At 35.9% G+C, this 27428-nt stretch overlaps 1 protein-coding gene across 1 annotated transcript in view; it reads left to right on the top strand.

The window, feature by feature from the left end:
• LOC122568884 overlaps positions 1-27428 on the top strand; it is a 277949-nt gene that overhangs the window by 208043 nt on the left and 42478 nt on the right. The window contains exon 2 of the mRNA XM_043729153.1: positions 20739-20881. Within this exon, the coding sequence (XP_043585088.1) occupies positions 20739-20881 (143 nt within the window). The remainder of the gene's footprint in view (positions 1-20738; positions 20882-27428) is intronic.

Genomic DNA, 27428 nt, shown 5'->3' with positions numbered 1-27428 from the left:
TGCCTAGCAACGGCGATTGGAACTTTCTCGATGCGTCTAACCAGTATATAACAAACGAACGCAATCGTAAAGAGAGGAAAATTTTCATCGGTCTGTTATTCGTGCGATCGCCTTGGAAAGTTACACATCGAGCAGTATATACCGAACGTGCCAGCAAACGTATTTCGTGCTTCAAAGTATTCTGCGTTTAGTGAAGAGTTATTCCGTTGACCGTGGATTATTCCGTGGACCGTTATCGAACCCAAGAACATTGTCAATAGCATCTCGCGTGCCTAGACACCACGGTCATTCGTGAAACTTTGTAAAAAGTCACATTTATACCTGTAAATATAATCTCTGTTGTACAAAACAATGGCTAATTCAAATGAAGAATTGTTACGCGCCCTCAATTTTAACTATAACCCGACATATATATATCTTGTCAACTTTACGAGTATGTAAGGTTACAACAGATAATTTCTAACTCCTGCAATATATGTGCATACATTTTCAGATTCGTTTCGCAATTTTCTAATATGATCACGAGTCTCATAGCAATGGTAATGAAAGTTTCGTATTACGCACGGAATATATTCATGGATAATTTCTATGGTAAGCATTGAAATACTTTCGCGAACCGCCGTAGATAGACAGAGAGACAAATAGAGGGGAAGAGAGAGGATGGATTTAAAGCAAGACAGCGAGTAGTCTGTGTACAGACGGAGTTGGTCTCATGGAGCATAGAATCGATTTGTCGTGTTCACGCCCTCGAATACGAGGGAGACAGAGGATGGATGCAACGAGTAATGGGATGTAGGATTAACCCGGTGAAGAAGGATTGCTTGTTCCTTTCCACGAATTACCTTCTACTCGAAGAACGCCGTCGGTGTTTGCTGGCTCTCACGTTTTCCGTGCCTCCATCCCGATGGAAATGTTGGCAGCACCACTTCGATGTCTGGCCACCTTTAAGATCTGGACCAACTTTTCCTCAACGTTTAATCCGCTCGAGAAACGTAAATCTCGAGCATTACCGACGTTCAGTTTGTTGCGGAACAATCCTCGGATTCTAAAGTCGATGAATGCAGCCGTAGTTGGATCGTGGAAACAAGAATTTTCATTTATTGCTTTTAGTTATCGCGCTCAGACGTCTATGCGTACAAATCTAGTTGTTTATGCGCACATTCGTCGGAATTCGCATACTTCGATCTACTGCTGTATCCTTGTAGAATTTGCTTTATGGACAAGTGGCGTGCACAAGTTTTTCGTAACGTGCAAATTAGTCAGCAAACTTTTCGGCACAACTCGCGGAATTAGTTCAGGGTGTGGTATCAATTTATGATCGCTATTGATCGCCTTGGAGGTTGCAGATCTTGGAACATTCGATTAACAGATATGTATGCCATTGTATTTTGTGTTGCGAGATGATTATAAATAATTGAACATATTTTGCTTCGAGTCTTCTCTTTTTCCTATTGGGACGCGTAACGAAAAGATTTCAATTGGATAAGATATTACAAATTACTGGAAATTGATTCGTTTTAGGTGTTAGAGTAAACGTCAACGTTATAAAGAATGTTGTTAATGTGATTATTTCGTACAACCGAATTGATAGTAGTTTATTTTTATGTTATATTGTTATTATTGTTATAAACAGAAGAATAATATAATGCCAAAAAATGGAAGTAGTTTTCGACTTCACATTTCAAGGACTAAGATGAATTTTATTATAGCTTTGTCTAATCTTAATCAATTGATTGATTTTTGTGAGTATATGAAACTGATACCAGTAAAAATCGCGAGAAATATAATAATATATAATAATAGAAAATATAATATAATAATTATAAATTATATTATAAAATAATTAGAAAATATAATGTAATAATTATAAATTATATTATAAAATAATTAGAAAATATAATACAATAATTATAAATTATATTATAAAATAATTAGAAAATATAATTTATAGCGAATGAAGAATAATAGGAAATATAATATAATAATTATAAATTATATTATAAAATAATTGGAAAATATAATTTATAGCCAATGAAGAATAATAGAAAATATAAAGATGGATAAGAATTTAATTTAATGATATTATGCAAGTTCCGCCTTATTTTATATAAAAGATTTAAAATATTGCGCTTCTAAGATATACGAGATTTGTACATGTACGCTTATTATTCACAAAATAAAATTGAAAATAGTATCTTATATTAATCTTTGTCCATACTAACCAATTGTCATTTTGATACAAACTAATTGCCATTATTCATTACCTTTCCATGCATGTATGCTCAATTTAAAGTTAAAGCGTGTAAAATCCAGAACACTAGTTTCTATAATTATTTGATTGGAAGATTTATTCGTGTACTATAATAAATTAATTATTAAATTATAAAGCGACATGCTACAACTGAAACTATTTTAAACGTTATTCCACAAATACACTTTGCACTGGTCCAATAATATGCACTGTTACTAAATCAAAGAACATCACGCATATAGTAGCTGAATATTAAGTTTAATATTCAAATAATCAAAAGTCAGATATAAAGATTTGAAAATCGAAAACAATAAAAGACGACATAGAGGAAGAATAATTGCAAATAAGCGATGAATATAGAAGCTATCATATTAAATCAATACTCTGATAAAGACCAATATTCATTGGCAGTCTGAATTCGGACCATTTCGCCCATTTAAATTCAAAAGAGAGACGGTTTATATTCTTGGAATAAAACCAGAAATAGTGTGTCCCACTTGCATTCGTTAACTCGGAGTGCTTTGTCAGTGCAAGCAACTCAAGTTAGTGTGAAGAGACTGCTTTCTTCATTAAAATGTAGAGTGTTCACCTTATTACCAGCGACCGTTTTTCGCGTAAGTGACAGGCGAACGAAGAAAATGAAAGAAGAGAGATTCGCTTCTATTATCACTTAATAGCTTTAATAGAATTTCCTGGTACAAAAATTTATAATTAAAGATATTATATACTTATTACGCTATTCGACATTTCATAACGTAAACTTTCAATTGAAATAGCTCAGAAATTCATTAATACCTACACTGGCGCTCAAAAGTATTCAAACATTTGCTTATTTTTGAGAAAATGTATTTTCATTACAAAATTGCAATCAAGTCAAACTGCAATGATTTCATGCTGCATCATCGACATAGCTACGTATAATGTATTATAACCCTATTAAGTAGATCTTTGCAATATGCAATGATCAAATTGACGTTCGTATTCAACATATCCTTTAGAACTATATCATTTTGCACGCTCTATATTTGCAGATCCTTTAATTTCTGAATTATAAGATATATAAAGCTATGTTAAAACCTGTCTGGACCTACGGAATCCAACTGTGGGGAACAGCGAGTAATTGCAACATTGAAATACTTGAACGCTTCCAATCGAAAACTCTAAGATCCTTAAAAGATGCACCTTGATGTGTTACCAACGAAACAATACATCGCGACCTTAAGATACCTACAGTTAAAGAAGAAATATCCAAATTCAGTATTTCAGAATTTCTGAATTTCTACTTTTTCTGCAATTTTTATTAACTTTCAGAGGTATTGAAATATCTCTAGCTAGTTGAAGTTTCGCTCTGAAGCTAAAATATAATTTTAAAAAACATAATGTTCGGGATTTTGTGTGGCCCTCAGCTTGCAGCACGAACGGCATATTTGCTACTTTTTGGGAAGTTGGAATTTTCCGCACTACATATTTACACCTCATGGAGAGCTCAATTGGTATCCTAAGCACTCGACGGATCTTCTCGACAATAAACCACGTGGCATAAAGCTGGACACCCGATGAACGCTACGCACCTTCGACCGTGACGCACAAGACGCAAAACATGCGGGTCGCCCACGGCAGTTCGACAGTTACAGGATTCGATAGAAACAGCTTCCCACTTCGCAGGAAACGTTGACTAAAACACATCCCCTAGACTGACAATTAGAATATAAGCACCGGGCGCTTCAAGAGACGAGACTCATCACGCACTCGCCTAAGTTTAAACTCCGTTGCTTGCAGTTCATACTCTTCCGTTTATACTAAGCAGTTCAAATGAATCTACTAAACACGAGCTTAATAGACATGTTTAACGTGTTTTCGAAGAAATCTCCGTCAGGCCACGCGTGCAGCAGTACCAAGCGTTCTCTGCCAGGTGCTCTCATCGATATTTTAGTAATGCGAGTCGCTCGAGCGGTGGTCTCAACAATGATCTCTTGTTTCGTTTGCTCGCAACATTAAAACCACTAGGTGTTGTTGAATATAGTGAAGGAAAGTGTGGTATAGATTATTCCGACCAAATGGTTTCTTATGCCACCGCAATTAGAAAAGGAATCAAATGGTACAGAAAACTTGGCATTCAACTCCTTCTGGGAATTTCTGTTGTAAACGCTTTGACAGTTTACAAAATTGCAACAAGGAAGAATATAAATATTAGAATACTTGGACAATTATTAGTTGCAAAATTATTAGGGTTGTCAGAAAATACAAAAAATCCTTGTCTTCGACGGAGTCAGCATCATATCGCCGTTCGGAAAAATGATTGCGGAAGAAGCATTAGACGCGCGTGCAAACTATGTCATGCGAATAAAAGACGTCGAGTGGACCGAACAAAGGCACAAAAGAATTTGAAGAAAACAACAACTTATTGACCAAATTGTCCCGACCAACCTCACCTTGAGCGTTAATGTCGTTCAAGGTTCGCGACCTCAACCGAACAGTTGGAACCTGACTGATCGCCACCTAGTTGATAGGTCGCAACACATAATTTCGTAATAAATTACAAAAATATGTTATACAAAAAATTCCCAAGATAATTGGTATGCAACGTTTAGTGCCGTACAACATAAGCTTGCCATTTCGTGTAACAAATAACGTTTTTCCACATTATTACACGTAACCACGTATCCGCGAACTACTCACAAATTATAATTTCTCCTGTCGTTATACCGCACAATTTATTCGCAAATGAAGCTTTATCGAGTACATTGTTAAAATTACTTTCCGCAATCTGTCGCACGCAACGTTCTTTGCTGTCGTTATAAACGTTTGACTCCGGCGAATTTCTCGTTTATCGTATTAAAATTAACACCAAACGAGATCGACCAGGCGACGAGATTTAAGCAAGAGAAAAGAGCTGAAAAGAGAACAGAAAAAAGGATAATGTTATCGGAAAAATTGCAATAATTTTATCGTTGCTTTTCCATAGAGATGCATCTCGACATGTTCTGACGAGGGTCGACCAAAACGCAAAACACGAGCGCGTAAATGTATTTATTTCACCAAATGTCCAAATTGAACAAATTGTGAATGTAAATTATTAAACAAAAAAAAAAAAAACGTAAATGTATGCGGTGTGCCCGTACGAATGTGAAAAAATACAAAGTGGACAATATATAACTGACTAGTTTTATTTATTAATTGTTATTAATATCGTTATTAATTTTTATATAAAATGAGAAACACACAAATCTTTTATATTAGCCTGTGAATTGTCTATGATATATAGAAGACTAAAGAGAAAACACCCCACTGACCTCGTTAAAAAAATAAAGCAATAATTATTTATTATTTAGCAACAAAGTTAGAAAAATTTCCCGAATGTCCGGCTGCACAAATTGTAAAGTACAAATTAAATAATAAAAAAATCTCTAGACGCCGAACAAACTTGACTTCTCTCGATCACGTTGCTTATTTTACAGTAGCGTGTTTTAGCTGTTCAGGATTAGATGATCTGTTTTAATTATAGAAGAGCGTTCGTCGTATCGAGGAGCTGAATCCTTTGACAGGTTGCGAGAATGTACAATTTTGGAATGTCCAATTCTAATCCATGAAACAGTCGCTTGGTCTCTCCTGGGAAGTGTACTAATAGACTGCTTATGTTAAAATATGACAGCAGCATATGGGATCTATGGACGTAAAATATACACAGAAAATATGAAAAATATGTCAATAACATGTTTGACATAAGTTTGGTGTGTTGGATGTTATTTATTATACAAAATTTAGCAATATATATTTAACAATACTTTTACATTATTTTATGCGATAATAAATTATAGACGCTTTGTCAAAATTTGCAGTTGCTAACTGATAGAATTTTCCTCTTTAATATAACGTTTGTTTATCTTTCCATGCATTTGTTTTTTAAAAATTTAACAGAACATGTCCTATGTTTACTTGTTATTCACCTAATTCACGTTGCAGATAATGATGCTATAATTTTAATCAAACCGAACCATTCTCGTTCGAAACGTAAACTAACAACGTACACTTAAGCAACTGAAAATTACAAATATACCGTAACATCTGTTCTATATTTCATATCGATCACTATTATTGTTATCGGCAGTTACACAGTTATCATAAGATGAATCTAATGAGATAAATATGTGGCGGCACTCGACAACACAAATACCGCCACTCGACACTAACTAGCAATGGACGATGACAGCACAGTGGTTAGCGCCTTAGGTTGCGAACGTTCGGAACCCGGGTTCGAATCCCGGCGACCGAAGTCCGATTTTTCTTCTTCAACAGCAGCGACATCTACAGCCAGCAACAACTACTAATATCACGGGCAACATGGCCACCTCAAACTGGTGACCCCGATGTGATTTGATCGACTTCGAAAAGGAGGGTAGAGGTAGGTGTGACCGTGATAGCGCCTAGCGAGACTTCAAAGCCGCGAACCTGCGACTGTGGAAAACTGAACCTCTATCGCGACGACGAACACGGAACGACGACAACACGCACCGTAGCGACGAGTATCCATCGCCACATCGAAGACCTCGCGCAACATCTGCACAGGTTTGACTACACGCGGTCGACGCTTTATCCCGCAGCGAGAAACGACAAATCCGCAGATGACGAACTCTCTCGCAAACGCACACGGAAACAAAATGATTCCTACGACCATAGGCACAACACAAAAAAGAGGAAAACGTTATCACTGGTAAGGGGGTGGTACTGTGGCGGCACTCGACAACACAAATACCGCCACTCGACACTAACTAGCAACGAACGACGGCAGCGCAGTGGTTAGCGCCTTAGGTTACGAACGTTCGGAACCCGGGTTCAGAACCCGGGTTCGAATCCCAGCGACCGAAGTCCGATTTTTCTTCAACAGCAGCGACATCTACAGCCAGCAACAACTAATATCACGGGCAACATAGCCACCTCAAATATATCACTGAAGTACCGTGATTCGCCAATATGTTTTGTATATAATATATATGTAATTTTGTGTTTGAAAATGCAAAGTAAAGAACATATTTTCGGAATCTTCTAACCAAGCTACTTTGCTTTCGTTTCTCAGCAGCCTAATTACATATTAACTTTCTGCACTTCTTCCAAACGCACTAATCTTATTTTCGATTCTTCTCAAAGGTGTATTATAATACTTTGGTGATTAATAGGTAAATTGTACGAACAAATATATTGGCTATGATTATTATTATTAGACTTCAAATACATAGCATAGCTTCCAAAAGCTAATAAATGATTTATATCAAAAAGCGCGTTGTTTTTTACTTTATAAAACTTTATAAAAGTTAATGACAAACGGTTCTTAATCATTTAGGTATATATCGCTCGCCGTATATAAAGGTTGGAAAATGGTGGAAGAAAACCGCCTATCTTCGCAGTCGAGTCGATATTGCAGTTGAAGCGATGTAATCTCGTAATGCCTCGTGCCTCAATTACTTCTAATGGCTTTAACCTGTCACCCCTCGTGGCCAGTCTGTCAATATTTATAAGGTGTTTCCACCTATGTTATACGTTATTGCGTTCTAGGTGAGAGGATCCGACGGAGATTGGTTCTTTCCTTATTCCTTTTTGGTACTTTTATAAGTCACGAGCGAAGTTAATGGCTATCGAACACTATTCCTCTGGTCGTCTTTGTCGATTTCTCAATAATTGCCTTTTTACGCCTTAAGGGTTATTATTCGTCTTTATTGCATAGAATATAGAATTCAAGTTAAAATTAAATAGGAAATTATTGTAGTCATCATTCGAGGCTTCAATGGGATGGATGTTGTATTAGAGATAGATTTTGATTCGTAAGATGTTAAACATTGCTACGTCCTGCAAGACATTTCCAGCTCGTTCGTGTTTTATTATCGCGAAAAGATCTTTTATATTTAAGAAAAATATGGGAAAATCGTGTTTAATGAGGCATTAATAATCTTTCGGCTCGTATAAAATCTAACAACAGAGATTTCTATATTAAATAATAAAATGAAATTACATAACATCACCGACTCGATTTGGTTAATAACAAACCACTAAGAAAGACACGCGAAGGAACGTTTCCTGTCTTCTCGATCAGGACCGTCCAAAATTGTTGCTATTCTGTAAAACTGCCGCCGTAATTGTAATTGTAATTGTAATCAAATTTGTTGAGGTTATTAGATGTATAATGAGAGAGACGCGTGGATAAATTATAAGGTAGAAAAATATATTTGAAATACGGAAGTGAAAAGTACAAAAAATTGAAATAATATGAGCTGGTCCAGGTCCGCACGCTAGTAGTGTTACTCTATAACTGAAAAACCCCGAAGCCAAGGTCGCCTGTCGACTGTTTATGGTCTGCCTTCGTCCCAGTCTTTTGTCTATGCGCTGTCGATGGCTTCAATGCTTTAGAAAGCTAAAAAGACCAGATGTAGAGTTTTCTTAAAAGCGGTGACCTTCAACAAAATTTGACGTTGTTCGCATAGTGTGCTCCGTGGTTGATCGTTGCACGAACGTAAACGTAACTCGTCATAAATATTCAATGAGGGGGAAAAAAATACGGAAATATATAAATGGGACAAAATGAGGAGTTCGAAGGAAATTGTACGTGTGGAAAGAAAGCCTGACATTCTGCAATCTGTTTTACGCTGGTTCGTTGATTTTCGAAGCGGCCTTCATTTTTTTATACTTCCTTTTCTTCCCGCTGTAACATTCTCGTCTCGTTTTATTTTCTTTTTATTCATGTAAATCGTCCTGGCCGTATTGTCAAGAATCGCGCGAATTTAAAATGTAGCACTGTTGGTGCTCTATCTCTCTTTCAACGTGGAAAGTCTCGCTTTTTATCGTTTTCTCGTATCAGCAATCAGTCTTAAATCGCTGCAATTTTCCCGAGTATCTTTCTTTTATGTCTCTTCTCTTTATTCTCTTCTTCTTATTAATTCAATTCCCCCTTTTATTCCCTGAAAATTATATTCGTCACCAAAAATTGCCTTGTCCGAAGTTTTATAAGCATAATAAGAATTCTTAAAAAATTACATTATTAAGTCCGCGTTGTTCCTTTTGAGTCCTGCAAGATTCGATCGAACCTTAATGAGATGATCTTCCCAACGGAATAAAATAATTTGAAATTATTGACGTAATCAAAAAGTCTATCTCATTGTTTCATTTACTCTTTGAAAATAATTATGCGTAAGATCGATTATTAAACGATAAATAATTAGAAAATATAAAAAATTCCATCTTTCTAGCAATTGAATAAATCCTGCAGATTCTTATTATTCCGCCAAGTTTTTGTTAAAAATATTTTATTATTCCTGAAAATATGGCGAACGAAAAAAAGACAGAATATCGTTTAATCTTGTTATTTAGTTAACAACCACATATATCTGTCTGTAATTTTGTTTCGATTACATAATAAATAATCGATTTATATAAACATTTTGAATTATTAAAAAATTCAAATTAATAACCAGTAATTATCAATAAGAATTATTTGCAAATTCCATTTGAAACTTATCTGTAACATTCGAATTCATAATTCTAAATACGTAATCATACGACTACCATGGAAATGAGAGAGCCAAAAATAATATAATTAAACAGGTATCAATAACTATCAATAACAGCTATCAACAGCAATGAAAAACAGCTATCAATAACAAGAGCACAAAGACAAATTCCATGTCACTTAATCTTACGACAGTTTGGAACTCCGTCAAAAACAATTAAAAACCGACCATTAAGAAAGGAAAGCAACCTTAGAGTCTATATCGAAAGAGAATTCCTAAAAATTCATTCTGCAAAACGATAAAAGCGTCGTTAACCAGCTAGTCGAAATGGAGCCACGAGAAAAGCATTAGACGACGAGCTGGTAGTAAGTAAATTTTGCTGGAAAAAATCGAGTAACGTGGAACTTGCAGGATAATGGCGTTTCGCATGCAGCGGTGGAAACTTTTCCCATAACGAACAAGAATAAAGCGATTCGAAAGCAATGGGAGAAAAAATTATAGCGAAACTCCAGAAGAAAGGAGAACAGAGAGAATCGAAAAGAATTACCAACCAAATTTTTAGACATTATTAATTCTAACAAGTTCCATTTAACGCTGTATATTTGCCCTTTGGAAGCTTCGGGAAAATCAAAGCGTTCTCTCCATTTGAGTAATTAAACGCTCTAGTAAACTACGAAAAAGAGAACGAATAATAATGTCCAAACTTAATACATTTCATGCGAGTTATCGTCAATGACAATTTTTATTTTTTATATTCCTATTATATATTGTTACGACATTTTTCTGAACATTTCCAGTTTCTAGTAACATAATATCAATATTGAATACCGTCACAATTACAATTGTAAATACAGTCAATTTATCACGTTGACTACCACGACACCCGTATTCGGGTGTCAGCAAAGTTTCTGCTCAGGCCACGAAACCCATATTCGGGTGTCGCTTATTTCACTACTTGCGAAGGATCGTCGTAGGTATTTGAAAAGATATTGCATAATAATAAAACTGTTGAATTGTTATAAAAGTAATACGAAAATGGTTTGTTATAAAAGTAATATGAAAATGGTTTATTAAAAAAATTATTTAGCATGTAAAACTTTAAAGCATCCTATACTAGCTGAGGTTGGTCGGGACAATTTGGTCAATAAGTTGTTGTTTTCTTCAAATTCGTTTGTGCCTTTGTTCGGTCCATTCGACGTCTTTTATTCGCATAACATAGTTTGCATGCGCGTCTAATGCTTCTTCCGGAATCATAAGCCTCGTAAAAGCTTTCTTTTTCACTGATATCTGACTCACTAAGAAATAAGTTTTCAATTTTTCTTTTCGACATTGTAACGAACTAGGGCAGAGATTTTAAGTTGTACCGTTCGTTGCTCGGCCAAGATTCAAACTGATTTTGTAGAAAGTGGAGAAATGAGAAACAAATGCGAAGGAATGGAAACAAAAGAAACGAGAGGTAAGACCATCAGATGAGCGACTCGCATTATGAAAATATCGATGAGAACACCGAGCAGAGAACGCTTAGTACCGCTGCACGCGTGGCCTGACGGAGATTTTTTTGAAAACAGACATGCCAGTCAACGTGTTAATACATTACCAGCTCTAATCATTCTAATCATTCTTCTGGGGAGCAATTTTAGGAAAATTGCTGGATATAATATAGGTATATTATAATATGTTGCGTTTCATTATAAATGAGACTACATATTCTATTCTTATAATCATGACTAATTTTGTTTTCTTTATTTTAGTGCATTATAATCAGTACCATTATACTTTTGCGTTCGTTATTAAATGAAGAATTCATCTCGAAAGTGCTAAATATAAAATAAATGTTCTGTGCTGGTGGATGTGACACAAAATATATTAAAATCTACTATACAAAAATCACTCTACTTAAAGACATGACATCAATCATGCATGGCAGCAATTTATCCATAAGATCTTTCTTCTTTATAAATTAATGAAGATACACGATGACGTTGACGCGAATTCTCAACTAGATGACGATCAGCCAGGTTGCTATAGCGAACCGTGAACGCCATTGTCGCGTAGGAGACACAAGAAATCACGAAATTAACAAATAAATACGAATCCAACAGAGTAACAGTTCAGAGTGTTAGAGTGTTTTTTTATTATTATTTAATTTGTACTTTACAATTTGTCCAGCTGGACATTTGGCAAATTTTTCTAACTTAATTGCTAAATAACACGTGGATGGCTACCCCCAGCGAGATACCATCTTCGAGTTTGTCTATTTTATTTCTTTAGTGAGATTAGTTTTATTTTATATTCCATATTCTATATTATTCTGTAGTGAGATTATTTAGAGATTATTATTATTAGTTTTATTTACTTAGTTATATTTATTAGCGTTTTCTCTTTAGTCTTCTTCCTATGAGAGTTTTGCTCGCTTCAGCAGCCAGCTGGTTTGGATGCGTTGCCTTCCTTTCCTTGTACTTTTCTGCGTCTCGATAATTATTAGAAATAGAGGGATTGCGTCAGTAGGCGAGTTTTGCGTGACAAATTCTGACAAGATCAATGTGTTTAAATAATATATTAACAATTGAAACTTCTTCTTCTAATTCTTCTTATTTCGTGAAATTTTGTTTGTATAGACTATACACCTAAACTCAAAATATGGATAAATCAAAATTTTGATATTTTACAAATTAACGAGAGTAATTATTATTTAAGCTTGTTCGAACAAGATGTTCGCCTATGGTGTGTTAAGACAAAATTTTACGATCTAATATGGATTTTATTCTGAATAAAAAATGTCTATCAAGATTGTAGCGATAAAGAAAGATACGTGCCGAATATTCATGACTGTCATTGGCTATCAATCTGCAATTTCGTCAAAATCGGCGTACCACGCTTGATGATGTCCCTTGTTTAAATAAATTATACCTAATCGATGGGTTCACAGAATGTAATAACTTTACAACGAGAATTCATTATTGACGTTACTTTCGTGGCTCCGTTTTTTCATAGAAAATAGGAAAACTTTGTTTCATAGCGATAGTATCGACGCTTGCACGATAAAGATTAAAACGGTTCAACTGTCCGCTGTGTCGACGAAAAACGATTTCGAAATGGAGGCCAGAAGCCTGGCTATATTTTTTGTATGTTCCTCCCCGTTTTTAAATAACTTTCGAGCTAGTATTTATCGCACATTAAAAAACAAACGTATTGTATTCTCTTTTTTTATCGTTTTACAACGCTGATACAACCAGCAGTGCAAGCGATACAGGGTGTTCCAGAATAAGTAGGAAATATTTTGAAGTGATTTCAACTAATCAAGGCAGTGAAAAAAGTTGGTATTAACTACATATTTGACTTTGTCTTCGAATTACAACAAGTTTTGTATCCTTGTAACCTGTTTCCTGATTGTTTCCAGACAGGTTTTAGATAAGTCTAGCACGTAAAATCCACCCGTGCGAAACAAAAACGTTATCACTGGTAGGGGTGTACTGTAGCGGCACCCGACAACGGAACTTTCCGACGACTTTGTCACGTAAAAATGACAGAAAAATAATAATAAAAAAATGTTGGGTTCTTCAACTAGAGTTCGAGATACCTTTATTCTATAATAAGAGTACAAGTTTACGGTTAGAACGTTACCGAAAGACTGAAGCCTCGGTCAAGACTCAGCCCTTCTAGATGTTTGCTTATATTATGCCCAAAGGCTCATTAATGAAATAATACTAGCATTAGAAAACAAACAATACTGTACAGCCCTCTTTATGGACATCGAGAAAGCATTTGACAAAATAAACCACGAAAGCCTGCGACAAACAATCGGAAAACAATTCCCGGAGCAAATATACCAATTAATAAAATCCTACTTAAGCGGCAGAACCTTCGTAATAAAAATCAAGGACACATACTCTGAAGTTAAAGACATCAAGGCAGGGGTTCCGCAAGGAAGCGTCCTAGGACAAATACTATACACATTATACACGGCCAACATACCAACAACTACCAATAGCAAAATACTGACATTTGCGTACGACACAGCTGTACTAGTCAGGCACACTAACCCAGAAACAGCAGTCACATTACTACAAGAACACATCAGAAAAATAGAAAAGTGTCTGCAAGTTAAACAAATAAAAGCAAAGCCCAACAAATGCAACCATATTACATTCACACTGCGAAAACAGATGCCACCAAACATCCTACTGAACGGCACGCACATAACACAATCAAGACAAGTCAAATACCTAGGACTCCACATAGATACACAATTCACATGGAAACAGCATATTAAATCAATAATAGAGAAAACACAGACAACAAGGAGACAAATGCATTGGCTAACAAGTCGAAAATCCAAACTAAGCATAACAAATAAATTAAAAATATACAAAACGATGATAAAACCAATTTGGACGTACGGAATACCACTATGGGGGACAGCAGCAATGAGCCATATAAACAAAATAGAGACGTTACAAGCAAAAATTCTTAGAACAATAGTAAACGCCCCATGGTACGTTAGAAACGAGGACATTCGGAAGGACCAGGGAATACCAACGGTCAAGGAGGAGATTAGCAGATGCGCGGAAAAGTACAGAAAAAGAATAGCAACGCACCCGAACCGGCTGGCTGCGGAAACGATCAACACAACAAGCATAGAAAGAAGACTGAAAAGGAAACACCCAGCAGATCTCCCAAAGGATATAACCTAACAAACACGAAGGGGTAGCCACCCACACGATAATCAAATGTCCAAATTGGACAAATTGTGAATGTAAATTATTAAATAAAAAAAAAAAAGCCGTTCAGATTTCCTGAGTCGGTTGTAGATATTTGTTGACGTTACAGTTTCTTCGATATAAAATATATCACCGAAGCGTAAGACTGATATTCCTAATGAGCCATCGACATCCCTACGGTCCTTCCTCCGAATATTTGGAAGAAGGTGTACGTGGCAATGATCGTGGACCTGAATATGCCTGACGAATGCGCGCGTAGTGGGGATGTCGAGGAGCAACAAAGGAAACGAATCGTGTCAAAGAAGCATTGGAGTTTTAACAGCGAAGCGAGAGAGTCTAGTTGTACACCGCCAAGTATTTCTTTGGCATCCTACAGGAAATACCACCTCATAATTGTGAAATTGGCTTGGAATTGAGCTGAATCAGTGTCCATAATGAGCGAAGGATCAAACGCGGATATTAACATCCTTAAAGTTGAAGAAAAGTGCGTTGATAAGCTGAAGCGAATCAGAACAATGGAAGTTGCGGAGTTGAAAGATGAACTGAGAAAACGAAGATTAAGGATAACTGGTAAGGAGGAAGAACTGCGAGATCGTCTAAGAGTTTCCATCGCCTTTGAAATCGAGTACGGTGAGGACGAAGGAGACGAAGGGGAAGAAAGTGAAGAAGAGTACGATGTGACCGAATCTGCGCAAAAAGTAGACTCGTATAACATACATAAGGAGCTGTCGCGTCAAACCAAGAAGAAAACCGAGACATACCAAGAATATATCTATAAAATGTTCTACATAGCTAAACAAGCGGATATGGAAAGTTCGTCCGTAGTAAAATACATCATCGACGGAATCCCTGACAAGGAGACCAACAAAATGGTACTGTACAGCGCCAAAAATATTCGCGAGTTAAAAGAGAAGCTTGCCCTGTACGAGGCTATGAAGGAAAACGAAAAGACGAAGAGTAAACGAGTCGAAAAAAAATTCAGGAAGGCGAGAGGACGACGGTGCTTTCTATGCGGAAATAAGTATCACCTGATTGTGAACTGTCCGACGAAAATCAAAGGCGCTAGATGTTTCAAGTGCCAGAAATACGGACACATTGCATCGCAATGCAAATAACATGAGTAAATCCCCTAAAGATGCGTCACAATCATTACAGACGTTAAGATCGGAGATTGCGAATTGACCGCGTTAGTAGAGACCGCGAAGTAGAAGCTAAAATGAATTTAATTCAGCAAGACGACATACCTGTTTATGAAAGACCGCAAAGACTATCTTCTTCAGATAAAGTCAAAGTCGATAATCAGATTAAAACTTGGCCAGAGAACGGAATAGTCGTGAGAAAATTTCAGGTGTTGCGAAGGCGAACCATCAGTCAGAGCGTTTAACAAGAAACGCAAGAAGACGACAGTGTACAAGACGAGAGATTCGGTGGCAATTTTAAAAGGACGCAAGCCGGTCCTGGATTCCAGCTGAGGTTCCTTGGACAGTATTATGCGATTTTACCGAATGACCGTTACACGGTACAGCGAGAAGGCGAGCACGGAGAACCGCAAACGACTTCCACAGCGGCTGATTATATGAAGTTGCGGGTCATTGATGAAGACAGTGCTATAAGTGAAACTAGTGATAGTGAGTACACCTGGGGTCAGATGTTTATATCAGAATGACTGAGTGTAGTACCGTGGAATAATCATTTAAAATGACCGATGAACTCCCTAGGAGTACGAACTACAGTGCAGGTAGAAAGTGAAAGTGCCGAGGGGTCAGAAAAGATGGAAAATTTCAACGGGCCATGTGGCCCAGAGATATGTCCGTGGCCTTCAGAAAGGTGGGTACCTGGAAAGGCGTATCGATTAGTTGTACCGATTTAGTTCCTTTAATTATATTACAGTCACTATAAATATATGGAATTTATTTTCAAAAAATTAATTTAATCTGATAAATTTAACTACTTATATTACTATTAATATGGACATCAGGAGAATCTTCTATAATAATTTGTTAATTAATATGTCGGAGATGAAAGGACATCGGGGCCTTTTTTTGGGATGTTTGGAAAATTCCCCAGTACCCTGGGCCAGACTTTTATTATAACTACACTTAAGTAATAAAACTAAAAAATAGTTGTAATGTTCTAATCCGATTAGGGATACTCAGGGTTTATGAAGATGGGCTTGGGTTCGAAGTGACATGATGAGTCGCCGAACGTAGCCACGCGGCTCGCCTTAAAACAAAGATTGACCCGAGAGGTGGGGAAAATACTATGTAAGGGTAGGTCCATTTGGACTAAGACACAGTTGACATTGTTGAGACAGTTGACACAGTTGCTGACACAGTTGCTGATCGAGTTGCTGATTGAGTTGGTTGCTGAGTTATCAAGAGAGAGTTGTCTCAGAGAACTTACTGAGCGGGGTACTGCTTTCACGTTGAGTAAAACGAAAATAGCGTATCACGTTGAGTTCGCCGTCCCGTTGGCCGTGGATTCGTTATAGAACCCGAATCTGTCATCATCGACCTCTCGACCGTCCGCCGTCGCGATTACCTGTAATCTCTTGCATCGACATATTTGTAACAATAAACTACCGCTGTACCAACAATGGCCAATTCCAGTGAGGGTACCTCAGACGCCCATACGTCCAACCCTTCTCCGACAAATAATATCATAAAATAGACAAATTACAAACTGTAGATCATCAAGTTAGATTTTACAGTTTCATAATTTTAGGTCAAACAGAATAATCAGATGACTTGTAATTGGTAATATTTATTTATAAAATTTAATTTCTCTTATTATCGAATATTTGTTAATAAGTTATAACTTCTCATCTGTCAAATTTTACTAATATTTTTCACTTCAACTGTACAAACGAGACTAGATGATAAATGAAATTGAAATAACGAAGAGCAGGTTTGGATTAACCATAAGATCAAGTAGAAGAGACAGCTTTATAGTCAGACACATACGCCTATAAGAAAATAGGCAGGCAAGTGTGTGAGAAGGTTGATCGAATATGAAATATTAATAACGTGTGCAATTATATTAATAGTGTTTCGTCGACCATTCGCGGAGAGACGCGATCGCGAGAAGGCACGTCAACGGGAGTCGTAAATTCCCGTTACGATTAAATAATCGACGCCACGAAATGATCGATCCCCTGATTTCTGTTACGACAATAGGGGTGGTTCAACTGAATTTACACTGAATTAACAGGTATAAAATAATGTTTATTCCAACAACTTTATATAGAAAAATAATTACACTGATGCATATGTATAAGTGAAGTAACTGACTGATTTAAGGTATGAAACTCGGTAATGACGTGTTGACTATTCTAACGGTGAAGAATAAGTGGAGATGTTGTGTCGGAAGAAAGCTAGTGATGGGTGTGTCTAAAGACGCGAGAAAGCTGATTTGTTCATAACGATTTAGTTAGGAAAAGTGAGGGCAGTAGACTTGTTTCTGATTGGATACAAGAAGGACTAGGAAGGGTCCTAGCCGCCCTCGAGAAACAGTTGCCAGTGTAAAGCATCGCACGTGGACAAAACGAACTTTCGGTATTTCTTTGCAATACAATAACCTTTCGGTAACGATTGAGTTTAGAGATATTTGTTCGGTCTGACGGATCTTCTAGAACTTCCTAAAGTTTATGGTCGGCTTCTAAGATTACTGAGGGCACGCGATGAGGACGTGCGGACACATGATTGCCATCCGGCCAGCGGTGTGTGGCCTGATCTAGGTATTGTGTCGCCCGACGTAACAAATAGTATTCTTACATTAGTACACGAATAATTTGTCTTAATTATAAATAAATATCTATCAAGATAGCTAGAAAATAAATAAAAAAGAGTCATTATACATACTTAAAAATATGTATAAGTACTGTAGTATATTATACTAACCGAGTAATACGAGTAAGCCATGATTGATTAAGCAAAACAATTATAAGTAACAAAATACCCTATAGTATAACATTTTTAAATATAACACTATTATTACATCTGCATAAACCAAAATCCGTCCCTCAGTCAAGGCGGCCACCAGCTGCACAAATATAATTAGTCGGACCAAAATAGTCCTAAGCAACTGTCATAAAATTAAGCAATCTTATTTTACCGTCAAGGCACTTAATTGCTTCAAAACATCTTTCAAGTCGAGAAGGTCCTTAGGTTTATTGTACAATCCGGTAAAAAATGGGAAAAGCGGGTTTTCTTATGTTCAACGGTCATGTCCACCCGCAAGCTACCGTTGGTGGTGCAACCAGCACCCATCACTAAACTCATATAAATAACACTTTCACAGAACATAACTTCACTTGCTATTACTTCTTCGAACCGAACTTGACTAGCTTTTCGATCAGTCAACTTGCCATGAACACTTCGCTGAGAACGCGTCTACACGCACCACGCGTAAATACTCAAATCTTCAAAGTTGTTAGAATAAAGTGTATATTTAAGCTGTTAACTCAGCGTTATAATCATTTCAACCACTCCTATTATCTTCGTCGAAGTAGGGGATTATCGTATTGTAATATCGTGGACAGATTGTCCAAGAAATGTCTGGTGAACTATAAACAACGTTGCGAGAAAGCCTAAGTGCCGATAGTCCGAAAGGGTCGGGAAACTTCAATCAATGTATCCTCGATCCTTCAATCGAATAGTTGCACGGAAGAAGGCATTCGTGATCATGATCGCGGACGGTTACGGAGCACTTACGTGGTGGAGGTATGAGAAAAGACAAAGGAATGCTTAAGAGAGAAAAACAAATTAACACGTTGACTGCCAGATGAATTTTCCATGGTTTGCCGGAGGCACCGACGTGAACTTTTCATTATGCGATGCATATTTTGTTGAAATATTATTTGCGGCAAATAAAATGAGTTATAAAATCATGCTTGAAGCATTTTTCGTGGTGAGGGCCACGGCGTTGTAGACAATTATTACGATTGTCCTTTTTTTTTATAATTATGTACTTTTGATAGTTGCTGCATCGCCGGTCACCGGTGACCCCCATGGCAGTCAACGTGTTAATGGTCAGTCGTTAACTGGGAGTAGAGTTGTGAGGAATCGTTAGTTGAGAGTCGAGTTGTGAGGAGTTGAAAGAGTTGAGTTACCGAGCTGTTATGAATTGTGAATTATTAGTTGAATTTAATTGTCTTAGTTATATCACACTACCGTATTTAGTTCACGTTAATTAACCATCGTTTCCTGTTTAATCCACTGTAAATAGATCCATCTATCAATAAATTTATCATATAGGATAGAAATTATTGGAAATCCTAATTTCTAATATTTCTGAATAAATAATTCTGTAGTATCGTAACGAGAATTTACGATTCTCATTGGCGCGCTCTACCGCGACCGCGTCTCTTCCCAAACGAATTGCTAAAAGCATCGTTAGTTAATGATTATTTTCTTTATTATAATTATATAATCAAATTATATTTTTATGTAGCGCATTTATACAATAATTTCTCTCTTTAATAATAACAGTACTAATAATTTAGAAAAGATACGTTAGCGTTGAAATTTTTTCAAATAAGAATGTAGAAAAAATCGAAATATCTTATTAAGTTTCTCCCATGAAGTCGAACGGCTTTCATTTAAAACATTTTTTAGCATTTCTGTTACTTGCAGAAATAATCGTGTGTACACATTTAAAACGCACATACTGTACATAACTTGTATGAATGTATCGCTAACTTCTATATTACTAATCTCGAACTTTTGTACTTCAATCTCATTCTCACCTTGGCAGATGAAAATGACTCGCAATACTTTAAGGAAATGTTCAACGTAAAATTTACAGAACACATCACGCATCTCAGTAACAAAACTTTATTTCATATTTAGCTCAAACTCGAAATATTTTTAACGCTAAAAAGGTACAATTGGGTAAAAAATGACCGAAAGAAGGCAATAGAGTTAAATCTTCCTATCGTATACGTTTTCCAATAATTTTATTTCTCTGACGTATACTTGAATCAACTATTTCCTGCCATTTCTCCGTTCAGAGAATTCCCATTTGACGAAATTCTCCTACTTCTGAAAATTCTAGATAATCCATCGTTATTCATCATCCCATAAAAGTAAAATACTCCTCGACATTCGTTCTTCTAAAATTATTCCTACGATATGATCAAAGGATAAAAAGTTTGCCTTTATCCATTGATTTTGATTGGTCAAAAAGCTGATCAAAAGATTGGTTTCATTCAATTTCAGTTGCCACTTCGTTTGCCGACTTCGTTCTCTAACATTGATTCCAACTTTTTAGTTCCAGCAAGAACGACCGGGCAGGTTCTCCTTGGACAAGTAGACATCGACGTCGAGGAGGATGCCGGAAATGAATTAACGACGGAAGAAACGTTCCCGAAAAAATGCATCGTCGATGACAATACATATTCTCATGGCCAGACGGTACGTAAACAAACCTATTTACGATCAATTTCTCTTCCTTCTTTCGCTTTTTCTACTTCGGCAAATTGATTTTTCTGATCACGGGATATACGGACTGTCCATGAAACGATGCCAAACGATTCTTATTTTCATATGCTGTGTAAAATAAAATATCTTGATACTTTGAAGAATAAAAGATAAAAAAAAAGTAAAAACGAATAAAATACTTTGATAATGTTTGCGTCCACCAGGATTTATACGTATGAAATCCAGCAGAGGTTTGCTCCTACTGTCAACTGAAATGTTTACACATATCGTTCGATAAAGGGCTTTGAAAAATGCACCGGATATAGAATATTCGTTGGATCTGTCGCAATATCGTCTAGCCATGTTTAAGCCAATTACAATTGCAGGATGTGAAACTTTTATTTATGAATGTAACCTATTTGCGTGATAATTTGGTTATTATTCTAATATTATTAGGTCATTTTTATATGCAAGCTTTAATAATTTAATATTTTTTACTTTAACATGGATATTTCTATCTTCCAACATTTTTGATTTAGATTTTAATATAGAAATTGGAATCTCAAATAATTTTATCACGTATTATGTATTCAGGGATACTGAAAATAGTATTACTTAAGTTAAGCAGTTGAGAAAAATTATTCTTGAAACAGCAATTTTTAGTTATCGATGATGTGATTAAATATTGTCAAATAATATTGAAAGAATCGAAATTAAGCATAGAAAATAAATTAAAAATATACAAAACAATAATCAAACCAATCTGGACATACGGAGTGCCACTATGGGGGATGGCAGCAATGAGTCACGTAAATAAAATAGAAACAGAGCAAGCAAAAATCTTAAGGACAATAATTAACGCTCCATGGTACATAAGAAATGAAGACATACGAAAAGATTTAAAAATTCCAACAGTATAGTATAAAGAAAGACTTGTAAGACATACAAATCAGCTGGTAGCTGAAACGAATAAAACCATAATAGAAAGAAGACTGAGGAAGAAGCATCCTGCAGACCTCACAATAGAAATACAATAAACAACCTGGAAGATGGAGTCCCACTGGGGGTAACCATCCACATTTACAGCTATAATATTTTACCAAATGCCCTACTGGACAAATTGTAAAATTTAAATAAATAAATAAAAAATAATATTGAAAGAATGATATTTTCCAGACATGGAGTTTTATGAAAAATTTGTTAATTCAACCTATTTTTTTCAATATTTCTTTACTTTCTTGTATCATTTCATATATTTATGTGGGATAGTGTGACATCAGGGAAGGACGTGGCGTGAGGGGTAATTGTTTATTAACGTTGTCAAGGAGTGTTGTGAGCGTTACCAAGGTATTTTTTTTTTTTTTTTAATACTGTTTATTGGCCAGATAATAAGTATTACATGTGTATGATATTCACAATAAACGGTGAATTGTTGTTGAGGGATGTTTTAGGCAAAAGTACCGATACGTGACGGTACGACATAGCCATACAATAATTGTGTGTCGGGGTTACATTTTTTTTTTTGGTGTTGCATTTATGAATTAGATCTAAGCCGTTGTAGAGCGGTGCTTATATATGATATTGTTTATTTTTCTTCTTATTTCTGACCTGAAAACCTGGTCGTAGAAACAGGTCAGCGTTACCAAGGTATGTTAAGGGGAAAATGAGCATGGTAAATGCTATGAGAGTCGAATTTATCGTGCTCGTGTGAAGATCGTCGTGCCGTTGTGTCGTAGAAGTAGTGAGAAACGTATACGCGAAACAGAGTATTATATTCGATTTTGTTTGAGTGCAAACGATATTGTGTTTATCATACTGTTACCTACAAACTAATAAAATAACATTCCTACGTTTATGTTCATTCTACTGATATTCTATATTTTTGTTTTTACTTGGTCGTCAATTTACAAGCAATTCTCATTGAGAATTTTAAGTAACTTCATTTGGCGTGTTACAGAAACTTGGATTATAATAATTTATATTATGTTTGATTCTAGTTGACTCTAATGCTTCAATCTGAAGGGTATTTTCTTTTTAGTCTGCGGGTCTGATCCGTCGTGTCAAGCAGTTGGGTGACTAATGGCTTGTGGTGGTTATTGACTCTTATATTATATCTGTTACTGAATTTGCATATTTCTTCTTTAACCGTGGGTATCTCAAAGTCGCGATGTATCGTTTCGTTGGTAACATACCAAGGTGCATCTATTAAGGATCTTAGAGTTTTCGATTGGAATCATTGAAGAATTTCTATGTTGCAGTTACTCGCAGTTCCCCATAGTTGGATCCCATAGGTCCAAACAGGTTTTACTATGATAACATTAAAATTTTGATAACATGGAATAGAAGTACGAAAACGAGTTAACAATGTCAGAACTGATATGTTTTTAATCTGTAACAAAACTTATCATTTCGTTAATTATTAATAGTAGTCGATGTAATAGTCGATAGTAGTAGAATATAATTTACTAAATTGTTTTTCTATATTTATATAAACTATATAACTTGCTGCAACTTATTGTACACTCCTTAAACATTTATAAAGGAATTATAAATTAATGATTTTAATCATTCGAGTAATTCCAGCATCAAAAGTTGCGTTTCTTAACATATATTTCATTTTTATATAAACTGTATGAAAAATGAAAAACTAGTAGTTTCGACGATTCTAACAATTCCGCCGCTTCGAGGACAAATGTTTATCAATAATTTGTGCATTTGTATGAACCATATCATTTATTATATGGTCATAAAATGTAAGAAAAATTGCGGGTTGATAATTTTCTAGCGTTAAAAGCAAATCACGTTAGAACAAGCTTCAACGTGTAAAAACTCGATAATCGTTGGTTCGATCAAGTGTCGCATAGTATCACAGATTCCAAACAAGTTCCGTCATTTTATCGACTGGATTATTGCGTTACGATCTTGCTACCTTACAGAACTTTCCGTAAACTGTGCGTCACCGTGTCGAGAGGAACAGGCGCGTCACGTTCCAATAATGATATTGGCGTAACGCCGAGCAAGCGAACACACGGATGAGATAGAACGTCAATAACGAACGAATAAACGAACGAAAGACGATCTGAACGAGGTTCTGACGACAATCTCACGGTTGAAATGAAATACGTGCAACGAAACGATTATAAAGTTCATTGCCAACGTCTTGGTGGTTGGACGTTGAAGGGATTCGATAGCAAGTTTCGTATCTATACAGGGTGTCTCAGTTAAACCTTATTTACGATTGTATGAAAATAATTCTCAGGACAAAGTTGAACTATTTCAATGGGCGTGTGTAATTCTAGAAAGAAATTTTTCGTTTTATTTATTTTTTTTAAGGAGATTTCTAGTCGTCTCAAGTTGCCGGTATTTTTGTTAAGTAGAGCTCCATGTATTTGTTTATATCAGTAGATATGATTCTTTTTGTTCTCTGCGTCAGAATATCGAGGAAATTATATGCGAAATGCTTGTTTGATCCCTTAACCTACGATTTACGTCGGGAATTTTGAGCCGAAAATGTAAACAAGGCATCGTTCGTGGTACGACGGTCCCGGTTTGTAATTTGCTCTATCACAAATAGTACAGATAAGGCTCGTGATATATTCTTATTATCTCTTCATATCGTGATCAGTTTCAAGTTATTCTTGGACACATTCGCACATCGAAATTTATTTTCATAAATTCTAGAGAAGCATCCTCACAAAACCGGATTATAGAGAACGAGGACTATCATCTTGCGGAGGTATGCCAGAGAGACTGCGCGCGAAGCATTGGGCTCATTTTCCAAAACACATTGACCCAACGGCATCAAAATTAAGACCGTGAAAACCTTGTAGAGTTTGGCAAAAAAATAAAAAACGTAGAGGAACAACGTGGGAGTGTAAGAAGCGCAAAGTTCCCTTACATCTACCAGAATGTTTCGAATTGTATCACACCATCGCAGATTATTAATTTTCTATTAGTGATTTTTGTATAAATAAACTTTTTGTAGTACTTGCATCTGCCACAATTACTGCATCAGGTTGTAATTACTCAAGTATTCCACAAATATTTATAACTTTAGGAGGGCGCCGCCGCTAATATTTACATTTGGCCCGATCATCTACTGCGGGCTATGCCCGTAATATTTACGTTTGGCCCGATCATCGTACTACGGGCTATGCCCGTAGCTGTAGGTTAAGGGGTTAAAAGGTATTCCGATTTCAATTTCATCGAATGTAGCGTAGGAAAGACAGGGTTTTACGAGTTTTACAAAATTAAGGTCAAAATATCTTTTAAATTAAGCATTTTCGGATACAAGTACCTTAATACTTTTATATAAAGAATAAAAAGACGCATCGATTTATGGACAAAAATATAGGCTTACGTTTAAAAACGTATCGATCATCCCTTGAAATCTCGTGAAAAATGACCTTGAGAAAAAAATTCTTCCCATCGTTGCACGCTGCCCTTGAAATGCAATAGTTGAGTGGAGAAGTGTCTTTTCGTACAATGGTAAATAAGGCAGATATTTAAGTGATCTCGTTTGTGAGACACCCTGTATAGGTGCAATTTGTGGCCGTAGCTTTCAACACTGTTACGTGATATCGATACAAAGTACGCATCGATTCTGAAACGTTAACACATTGTGTACTGGAATTACATTTTAAGCGTGTTGAAATTACGATCTTGAGTATTTTCCGATATTTTTGATCCTCTGCGTGCGGAATACCAGTTACATTGGCATGATCTTTTCCAACATACATGTACGAGTTTTGTAAATACGTATTTCAACTCTTGGAATTGTTACATTACTTCGACTATGAGAAATATCTTCTTCTTTTTAAAAGATTGATGGCAAATTTGTTTGGGCATTATATTTTGACTATCTTGATGTTCTCAGTAAGGTGTTCACGAGATATTTTGTTCTAGCAGAGAAATATAATAATTTTCATGAGCCGGAAATAGAATTGATGAATTTATTTCATGTAGATATCCACAAATTTTAAACAAATTGAAACCTTACTAAATTGTAAATTACAGAGATTTTATGAGTTACGAATGGAACAGTTTTTAAATGAGAAAGGCTGAGGGAAGATGACATGCTGCGATAAAAATGTAGCAATTTATTTCGCGATTTATATTGTAATACAGTATCGTAATGCAATAAAATGTAACAGGGAAAGTTAGGCTAGTCGAAAAATCAAAAGATTCTGAAACCTTGCGTAGTAGTCAAGTAGAGGATGTCATCCGTAATAACGATACGAATAACGACGGTCACCGTTCACTTCGAACATCTTTCCCAATAAGCTTTGTTTAAAAGCGGATATTTAAAAACGCATAGCAGCGAGATCCAGAATTTTGTAGATTTCGTTACTTTTGTAGTGAAGGACTATTTACGCGATTTGAATCTATGTTTCAAGCGTTTCTATGAGGAATATCGTTATGGTAGCAATTACAAACTTATCGTATATTATTTATAATAATATATAATGCAAAAAGGGAATTCAATGTTTAAATGTCAACTTTACTAGTAAAAACTGTTATGCTGTTATAATTAGATTTGATGTTGATAATCTTCGTGTAAATTATTTAAGCATTGCGTTGTGAAACCAGTTTATTAAGGAGAAGTGTCAAAATTGATTAAAATTGGTTTTATTTATTTAAATCATTTACAGAGATGAGACGAAGGTATTCAGTGGTATTTCAGTATGTATAGTAAACAACATTTCTTTAAGGGGTGGTTTGGAGAAGGGAGGGCGATAACTCGAAAATCATGAATTTTTCGAAAATTTGTTTACATAGTTAGGTAAATACGATAAAACGATGCAACTTCCGTTTACATTTTTTTGTAGATATCTTTCACCGTTTTTGAAATATTTCGCTTCAGATAGAAAATTCTGAATTTTTCTTCAAGGAGCGATTCCACCCCTCAATAAATAGATAGAATAATTAGTTCTACATTCTAGATCTTATCAAACTTCATAATATAACAAGTACATACATGCAAACTATATTCTATAAATTCTTGAAAACCCTAACAATCTTTCCATACCTGTTGAAGGTCACCGCTTCTAAGAATTCTTCTTTTTCTTCGTTTTCTTCTAAGAAAACTTCTTTTTAGCTTTCTAAAGCACTGAAGCCATCGACAGCGTATAGGCAAAAGACTGGGACGAAGGCAGACAAACATAAACTGTCGACAGGCGACATTGGCTTCGGGGTTTTCAGTTATAGGGTAACACTGCTAGTGTCACGTCGGGGACACGAGAAATCACTAAACCGATAGATCGCCGGTGATCTGGCGTCGCAGTTCGAACGTTTCACGAATAAGGTGAAGGAATTGAACTCCATATAAGATGATGGAAATTTTATTGTATAAATCCAACAGAGTGACGGTTCAAAGAATTATAACAGAATGATGAGTCGAGCGCTAAATTTGGAGGGTTTTTATAGTGAGGTTTTAGTCCCTTTAGAGGGGTTATCGTCGGATGTATATCAGAGGCGGTTATTCAGTCACTGTTTTGTTATTGTTTCGATATCTATGGCATACAGGATGTTTTCGTCTACT

Source organism: Bombus pyrosoma, linkage group LG7 (assembly GCF_014825855.1).
Source record: "Bombus pyrosoma isolate SC7728 linkage group LG7, ASM1482585v1, whole genome shotgun sequence".
NCBI lineage: Eukaryota > Metazoa > Arthropoda > Insecta > Hymenoptera > Apidae > Bombus > Bombus pyrosoma.
Note: the sequence above shows the minus strand (reverse complement) of the source record. Positions and strands in the feature narration are given on the sequence as shown.